General features: G+C 38.8%; 1 protein-coding gene across 4 annotated transcripts in view; it reads right to left on the minus strand.

The window, feature by feature from the left end:
- Positions 1 to 3,484: 3,484 nt before the first annotated feature.
- GYS2 (glycogen synthase 2) overlaps positions 3,485 to 8,665 on the minus strand; it is a 49,701-nt gene continuing 44,520 nt past the window's right edge. For 3 of the 4 annotated variants that reach the window (XM_026864814.1, XM_026864825.1, XM_026864847.1), the window contains 4 exons: positions 8,370 to 8,465; positions 6,725 to 6,888; positions 5,481 to 5,561; positions 3,485 to 4,418 (listed from right to left, as the gene is read on the minus strand). In XM_026864814.1, the coding sequence (XP_026720615.1) occupies positions 4,197 to 4,418; positions 5,481 to 5,561; positions 6,725 to 6,888; positions 8,370 to 8,465 (563 nt within the window). In that variant the 3' untranslated portion in view covers positions 3,485 to 4,196. The remainder of the gene's footprint in view (positions 4,419 to 5,480; positions 5,562 to 6,724; positions 6,889 to 8,369; positions 8,466 to 8,665) is intronic. The other variant, XM_026864836.1, reaches the window with a different exon arrangement.

The following is an 8,665-nucleotide window of genomic DNA, read 5'->3' on the forward strand; positions in this document are numbered from 1 at the left end:
GCTCAGATAACAAAAGTATTTGTAAAGTTCCTGCTTTGTTTAGACCATTTTGTGTGTCCCACCCAAAATTTAAAATACACTGTACCGTTTTACCCCAAAATATGATTAAAACTGTCTTTTTGGACAATGACTTCATTAAAAGCAATTTTTCAGTAGTCACTGTGAAACCTTTTGCCGCCTGCCACCCAGCTATATACTGAAGCCTTTTTATTTCTGATAAAGGTAGATTCCTTCACCACTTCACTGCTGGGCCTGTAGGTTGCTGATGGTCAGTAAAGTAAATGAGATATTAAAACAATCCAGCCATCTTTGACTGCAAAGCCAGTGGTTCTTTTTTTGCAGATATCTTTCACCACAGAGAACAGGCAACAGCACTTTCTTAGACCTCAATGCTGTCCTGTTTACATGCATGCTGAAACATACTCTGAACAATCCTACTGAGCAAGTCCCACCACATGAAGATAGTATGGGGATGGGTCTTACAGGATCAGGGCCTCATTAGGACTATTGGCATACAGTCACTACTGATGTCAGGAGGTGCAGCACTGCTGGAGTACACTGGTGGTCTGCTAGGTACAAATCTAGTGTCACATGGCACGACAACAGGCAGACAGAATATTATTTGCATCGTTATTGTACTTTTTTGTTGGCTTGTTCTTTGAGCTGCAAAACTGGAATTATACATAAATTGGTTATTAATTATCATTCCATGCTGAAAAGGATATATTTAACATTATTTATGTAGTTTTGTGGTCTTACTGGAGAGCACTCCGTAGTTCTCATGTCATTAAAAAGTAACCACATGATGCTTATTTCCAAGCAACTATGTTTTATTTTTTTAATCTTTAACCCTAGTCATGCTCTTCATCTTATAATGCTACTTACCTCTGATCTTTCTCATGACACTGCCAATTAATTTTAGTAACTCATACGAAATATAATGTTGCTTCTCAACACAAAGAGATGTAGCTGAAGAAACAGAGGCATTAATTTCTATCATGGGACTATAGGTACTTTCAGTAATTGTTTACAATCTATATCATTTCATGGATGAACATAACTAGAGAAATCAAAATGTTCTTGTTTGGTGATTTTTAAGCACTGATATATCTTTCAATAGCTGTATATGTTGTATGGCAGAATGCATTCATGATGAACTTCATATAAGGACCAATGGTATCCGCCAGAATCTTTTCATTAATTTAATTGTTCTTGGTTTCAAGCCTAACGTTGAGTATCTCAGGTGCATCTAAGTTCTTTTTCAGCATGTTTTACAGTATGATTAGTCAGTGCTCAGACAAAAGTAGAAGGCTTATACATCCTTTGATTTATTAGCAGCATGAAATTCATATGCCTCTAAATGTCCTAGAGGTAAAAAAACTGTACTAATCACATTCCCAGTTGACTGATTCTTGTATGTATTCCTGATATAACTCACTAGCTTCAACAATTCTTTGCAAATTTCATGAAATAGAATAAACAGTCTGCCTTGTTGGTGAGCTGTTTGTGAAACTCTCACATTTTCAATCTGGCAGATAATCGCTTATATAACATAGCTGCTACCAAGCTTGTCAGATGTCAGTAACTGGTAGAAATGTGTGACATTTAAGTTAGGCAATCTGTTGCCTTGAGTGAATGAAAAGCCACTCCTTCTAACACTGCAAATTGAAAAAGCAGAAATGTTTTGCTGTAGCTAAATTGACTTGCTACTGATGACAAGTCCTAGCATTCAAGGGAAAACTAAAATAAGCCTAGAGGCATGAGGCAGAGGCCACTTTGGCCACTGTGGGATCATTTCTGAGAAGAATGGGCACAGTGTTCACGTTAGTCATGTCCCAAAAACTGTTCACTTTCTGTCACCAGGCAAATGTTGAAAGCATGTGAGCATGCTGAAACAAACACAGGTGGGTTTGTGCAAGATGTCATGCCAGATCTCTGCTCTTCCCAGGAAGCTCAAACACCGTAAGCACATCTAAGACAACCTGCAACCTGGATCATACATGTTGCTTATTTTTCTCATCTGGGACTTGTCCAGAGAGAACTAGTGTAATTGTTTTAATGCAACCCTAGCAAACCTTTCCACTTTCCATGTTGTCTGTGCTGTGCTTCCATCACATTTTTATTTACAATATGTGTGTAGTGATCACATCTCTCAGCACTGCAATGAATCTGGGCCTGGAATGATGATAAACAGATGTTCACCAGCCTGTGGCTAGAACATTTTTAGGTAACGAAGTGCTCGATCACTCTCAGATGATGCTAAATACAATTCTGATGGCAGGGAACTTGGGGTGAAATGTTTTTCTTCCCTACAACTGTGCACTTAGCTACAAGCAATAATGTCAGATTTTTAATTTTTTTTTTTTAAGAGATCATTAACCTGCAATCAATGTGCCCTTTAAATTGTTCTTTATTGGGACTCTCAGCCATTACATTATTTGATTCCACGAGGGAACTTTGATTAAAATCTCTTTGGGGAAGAATATACATTTCTGAACTCACAAAATCAATTGTTCTCTGCTTAGTAAACTGTATGAAAGAAAATATTTGCAGTATCTTTGCTTTCACCACTTACATATGAAAAATAACTACTCATTGTTTTAATTACTTTTTAGATGGCTAAAAATAGTGACTTCTTTTAAATCCAGTTAAGTTTTTGCCATAAAAACCTGAGCCTGTCTTCTGAGAGTAGTTATTCTTTCAGGTATCCACATCAATTTGAGACTGAAAGTCCAATTTAAAACTGATTTTAGGTGGCCAAAAATATGAATAGGCACCTAATCACTTTTATTCTATATGGCCTATAGTAAGAAACACATCATTAAATGTTGATAGGTGTCTAATCAAAGTTGGACATCTAGATTCCCCCTGGGATTGACAGTGAAGGTAAATACCTCTGAAGGTTACACTGTCCTACCTGCTGAAGAACAGGCTGAATCAATCACTAGAATGTTTTTTCTTGAACAGCATGAGAAATTTTTGATGCACAAACTTCTAAAATAAAAGATGATTCTTCTTCCTAATGTCTTTATGTCAAGATCTACTTCTGAAGAGCATGTTCAGGCACTCTCTGTGTCTCCAGGAATCAAAATACTTTTGAAAGCTTTCTGTAAGGCAAATTAAATTTCTAATTCTTGTCCGGAGGTTCAATTATGCCCCAAGAACTTTGAAGTTTCAAGTGCTTTTTGAAATTATGTCTGTGGGGCAGATGTGTTCTTGGAATTCTTTTAGCATTATTTGTTATGATTAGGTCTATTCTAGAAGTGAAGTAGACCATGGACTAATGGGGCAGTTGGGAGAACTAAAGTTACTTATCTTTGAATGTTGCCACATTGCTCTATGACATGTAGGTTTGTCTGCAGGGGAAGGTGTTACTTAAGGAAATTTAGTCAAGTCACATTAATTTCCTCCCAAACTAGTTTGTTAACAAACTTAGAATCGAAGACAAGATGAAAATAATAAAAGAGACATACCAGAGGAATCTGAAAACAAATGGTCTGCTGTTTATTGTGGGTCTAAATAACTTCAGAAAGATTACTTCACTTGTCTCTAAAATTCAAATACCCACTGCATAAGACTTTACGTTGTTCCACAGGAAGTATGTTTTACCACTGGATCAAGACACATCTGTGTGTTGTAAAACAATGTTTTAAATGATGTAAGCTTACAATAAACAGCATAAGAAAAAAAAAAAAAAAGATAATTTTCTTTTCAGTTTATCTTTTTTGATGCTGACAAGTTTTCACCAGTATAACACTTTTTTCTCTGAATTTTTTGAGCTCTGCTTTAAAGTTCATGTCAGTTTAGGAGGGGAAAAGGGGAAACATAAATGAAGCAGAAATTCAGAAATTCATTTGGGACACCCATAACAGAGCTATCAGCATAGACTACGATTTATATAGATGAATATGTAAAGAAAGGTATGATCTGCAGTTTGTATAATCTCCTGAGGGGATTGTTGCATTCTCTAGGTTTATTAAGCCTGAGAACTCTTTTCTACCTCAAGGGGGCACAGAAGAATTGTCATTTAATCTACTTTCAAGGTGAAATAATATTAGGCTTTCCAACAGTGTAGCTCAAGTAACATTTAAGATTCCCCTAATTACATCACGCTGTCCTTAACACAGAGCTTGCCAAGCCTACACGAGAAACAGTTGAATGGATGGAGAGACCCTGCCAGGGTGAGAGCAATGAATTCAGTTCCTGTATTCACCATGCTGCTTCTTCATTCCTTGTGGCAACACTCCAAGGGAAAAGGGAGACTTGATGTTTTGCCTATCTCGTTCAGCCTCCTCATCCTCATCATATCTTTCATCCTCATCTTCATTTTCACCTTCACTATTGTGAGGGCTGGAATGCTGAGAGACAGAAGGTGATGGTGGCACTGATGAAGGCCTTGGGTACCTGAAACCTTCCGTCTGGCAGAGAGAGAAGCAAATTGTATATGTTATCATAGTGTGCCTCAATTAGTTGCATACAGCAATTTAAGGCTATCAACACTTCAAAGGAAACCAATGGTGGGATGTAAGCTCGACATGCTCTGCACTCCAAAATTAAACTCCCTGAACCCAGATCCCCTCAGACCTTCTCTGTCAGTAAGTACACGCTTGTATGCTACTGATCTTTAGCCTGTACTATAAACAATATGCTGCCCTTCCAGCACTGTTTTTGCAAAATATGACTATTTTTATTGAGACTTAAAACTGTAAACACAACATGAAATTCTATCATTCTGTACTCAGAATATGCTTACTGAAATTCATAATTCAGTCTGAAGTTTTAAAACAGTTTTCTAATTATAATGTCAGTATCTGCAAAATCAGAACCAAGCAAAGGGTTTTGGTCTGAGCCTCCTTTCTTACTATTATTTTTGAAAAAATGAGTTGCTTCCTGGAGGTGTCCGGAGGTTTGGTTTTAAATAACATTGTTCTACCACTGGATCCGAGAAGCCTCCCTTCTCAAACTGATGCTAATATGCACTGTGGAAGAACTGTTTGAAGGCGTGCCTTTAAACTGACCCCTGGTAGTTCCAGCCACAGCCTCCATCCATGTTTTTAGATGAAGGCAATGCTTTGCCTCACTTTACCTGGAACATCCCTTCTCAGCTCCCCTTCTATTTGGTTTGTGCAGAACATCTCCATGGCACTTACCAGAAGCAAAATTAGAAGTTGCCACTCTTCTAACAGTAACTTCAAGGCTGGTCTCAAGTGGCACAGTCCCATCCAGGTCACTCTAAATCACCTGAATTCCCATACTGCACCTGGTACTTCTAGTGTTTGCATCTGATACTATTACAACTCCTGACTGGACCTTTGGTCTGTAACTTATTGAGCTTTTAACCATGAGTTCCTACTTCCCTTCAGTTAAAGCAAAACTTAGGAACTCTCTTCTCACTCTTTCTGTCACAGACACACACAATCTTTCTCTCTTTGTAAAGCAGCTAAAGTGTAGATGAAGGCATCTCCAAAGGAAGACTTTACCTTTGGTGGAGCACTTGGTTCCATCTCAAATTTATCTGGGAATGTTCTGCTGAGGGCCAAGTGTCTGGCATGCATGTAATACTGCAACATAAAAGATAAGCATTTACAAGTCAGGGAAGTCTTGGGTGGATTTAAGCAGGAAAAAAAAGGAACATAAAATGTGTATCTTCTAAAAGATCATGCTGAACAAGTTTTCAGCTAAGAAGAATCCAACAGATACTTCTGCTTGTAATGAACGCATCGCTGTGAAGTAGTGAGCCATTCATGTTAGATTCCACACTGAATTACAGTCTGGAACAGAAGCTGAATAAGGATTCTGTAAGACTAAAATGAATTAAGATGGAAAACAGCTCTTGTCTCAGTCAATGTAGTTCTTATTGAATGACTGGTATTCTTTACCCCTCAAGATAGATCTGGCTCTTTTTTAACCAGGAAAATTTATATCTTTAAGTGTGCATGTGTATACACATAAACTTTGGACTTATCCTTGCATAAGAAGCATGTGTAACAGTTACAGAGAAGTAACATGAGTTTGCTGAGGCCTGGTATTTAAGAATTTGGCAAAAATATTTAGGGATCGACTATGTTCATGAGTCTGCATCACATGCACGGAAAAAATTTTGTTGTGTCAGGGTCTTATGCTGTGTTGGGAACCTTATAAAGGTTCTCACGCAGATATCAGAGCAGGACAAGGTCCAAACCAGTTACAGAACTGACATCCACTTCTTTGCTCCTCTGGACTTGAGAATACTGAATTGCTACTCTCTTCTTAGGAGGTGGTACTGCAGTCAAATTAAAACTATGTCAAATTAAAACCATTATCTTGCCTTTAAGGCACAGAGATAGTTTAGGAGTGTTGTGGAGCCACAAGGCCCAGCAGCATTTTAGGAAGAACAGGTAGGATTTTTGAAAGACTCCAGATGACTTTGGAGCACAAATCCTACTTAGTGGAGGGTTGCCAGCGTTGACAGAGACACAAGCTTTTCCCATTGTTTTCAGCACCAGGAGTACAAAGACCTCACTCTGATTGGCTTCTGCTCTAACATACTAAGTAATATTTCACCTTACCATTGGAAAATGGAAGCATTACACTGAGATGTAAAGGTAGGTTTTGCCTTTAGCAACTTTGAGAGGTGCATTTCAGAACAGGGATGTCTCATTGCACTGTAGCATGATGCTAAAGACTGATAGTTAGACCTATGTGTCTGGAGTTTTTAATACTTCTATTACATAGTTTCACACACCCTGCCTAGGTATCTCCAATCCAACAGATCTGAGAGCCTTTCAGTTCGATTTCTCTGGATGATCCTCTGGCGCCGGGACTGCTGACAAAATCCATATAGGAACTGAGTCAGCTGGTTGCATGATTCATCAGGTGAGCGGAACCTCCTGTCAACTATGTAGATGCCTGGAAGACACAATATAGCTGAAGATGAGTGGAATTGAAAGTGGGATCTGACCTCTTACATTTACATTCTACCTTCTGTCACACAGTCTTACAAACATTACATGTATTTTATGTTCTTTTTAATGTTAGAAGGCAACTATATACAGAGGTTTCATTTTAATTTTCTTTACTGTTCAGGCTGAAATTCAGCAAGCAACTCAAGAGGCTTTGTTGTTGTTGTTGTTGTGTAAGTATGTCCAAAAGGATTCAAGAGTATCTGGATAAAGATGTATAATTTTTATCTCCCATAATTTTTAAAATACTGACTTCTTTAAAAAAAATAATCTAGTGTTTTCCTAGTTTGTAGTAGAATTTATATGTGTGGATGGTCATAGGAGACCATCCTATAGGAGAGAGGCTGTGTTTTCTGTAGAAATACAAGTGGCTCCAAAGAGACAGCTAGCTCACATACATTAGTTGATATACAATTCTGGTAGAGAGAGGGCTGAGGTAAACTTTGCTTCTGTGTAGTTTGTCGAGATCAGTCCTTTATTCGCACCACCTTCCTTACACCAGGGTGTTGGGAAGAAGAGGGTACTAGACCTCAGCTGTTCTAATGGACAAGACAGACACACAACTACCTTAAATGAAGTGCACGGTGTCGCCTAGGAATGTACAGTAAGCCATGTCAATGCTCACATCTATGTTTTGCCAGAGAAGAGCAAATGACCTGTGCTCTCAGTCTGTGACCTTTCTAAAAGGTCTCAAAGACATGTCTACTCAGGAAGGCATAGCTGTATTTTTCAATAGGCTCTACCCCTGCCCCTAGGTCAGGGCATAGTTGATACTACCATGCAGCTCTCATTGCCTGATTGTGTAGACAAGCCAAGATACTTGGAAAGAGGCTCCAGTTTTGGTACATTTTCAATATTGTCTTAACACACCAGGAGCTGGCTACCCTCCTCTTCACCACACTCCAATCACAAACCATTTCTAAACCTTTATGAGCAGATACTTATTTGTAAGTAGGTTCCTTTTACTTTCACAGATTAATTTTTAGTGTACATGAAAATTTACTCTTTGTTTGGTGGGGGCAAGTTTTACTGGCCTCGAAGGCCCAGTGCATCCTTCTTGGACTATTCAAAGAGAAGCAGTTTTTCACTCTTCTTTTGAAGGGCCCAGAGCAATACAGGGTAACCAAAGGCATTAAAGGGAAGTGCTGGGAGACTTAAAGCAGTACAGGGAGTGCTGAGTTTAAATGGATGAAGAAGAAAAAAGGTTAAAAGGGGAGAAATGAGAGAGAATCAGGTAAGGGTTTGGATAAATAGGAAAGCTTTAATGGCTTGTATAACATAACAAAGCATTCAGAGCTCTGAATATATTCCCCAGTAAACTCCATTGCACTAGTGAAAGCACGAAATTAAGGAGTAACAGCATCGTTGCTGTGCTTTTTTCTTTCCTAAATCAGAGGTGGTATTTTGATAAAATGTTAAAAATTTTACCATAAGCCGCTGGGTCAGCAACATGTTCCTGCATGAAACAGCCGAATCCAGAAAGGTTTGTGGTTACACTGGGAATGCCCATCACAGTACATTCAGCTAGCAAAAGAAACAGACAAAAAGCATTTCAGGGAAAAATGCTTTGAATGGTTACACTGAGAGAGGGGGGGAGGGGGGGGAGAGCGAAAGAGAGCGAGAGAAAGAGCGAGAGAAAGAGCGAGAAAGAGCGAGAAAGAGCGAGAAAGAGCGAGAAAGAGCGAGAAAGAGCGAGAAAGAGAGAGAGAGAGAAAGCTGTCTCT

The sequence above is a fragment of the Athene cunicularia genome (genome assembly GCF_003259725.1).
Source record: "Athene cunicularia isolate RWA chromosome 1 unlocalized genomic scaffold, athCun1 chr1_part2, whole genome shotgun sequence".
In the NCBI taxonomy this organism is placed as follows: Eukaryota; Metazoa; Chordata; class Aves; order Strigiformes; family Strigidae; genus Athene; species Athene cunicularia.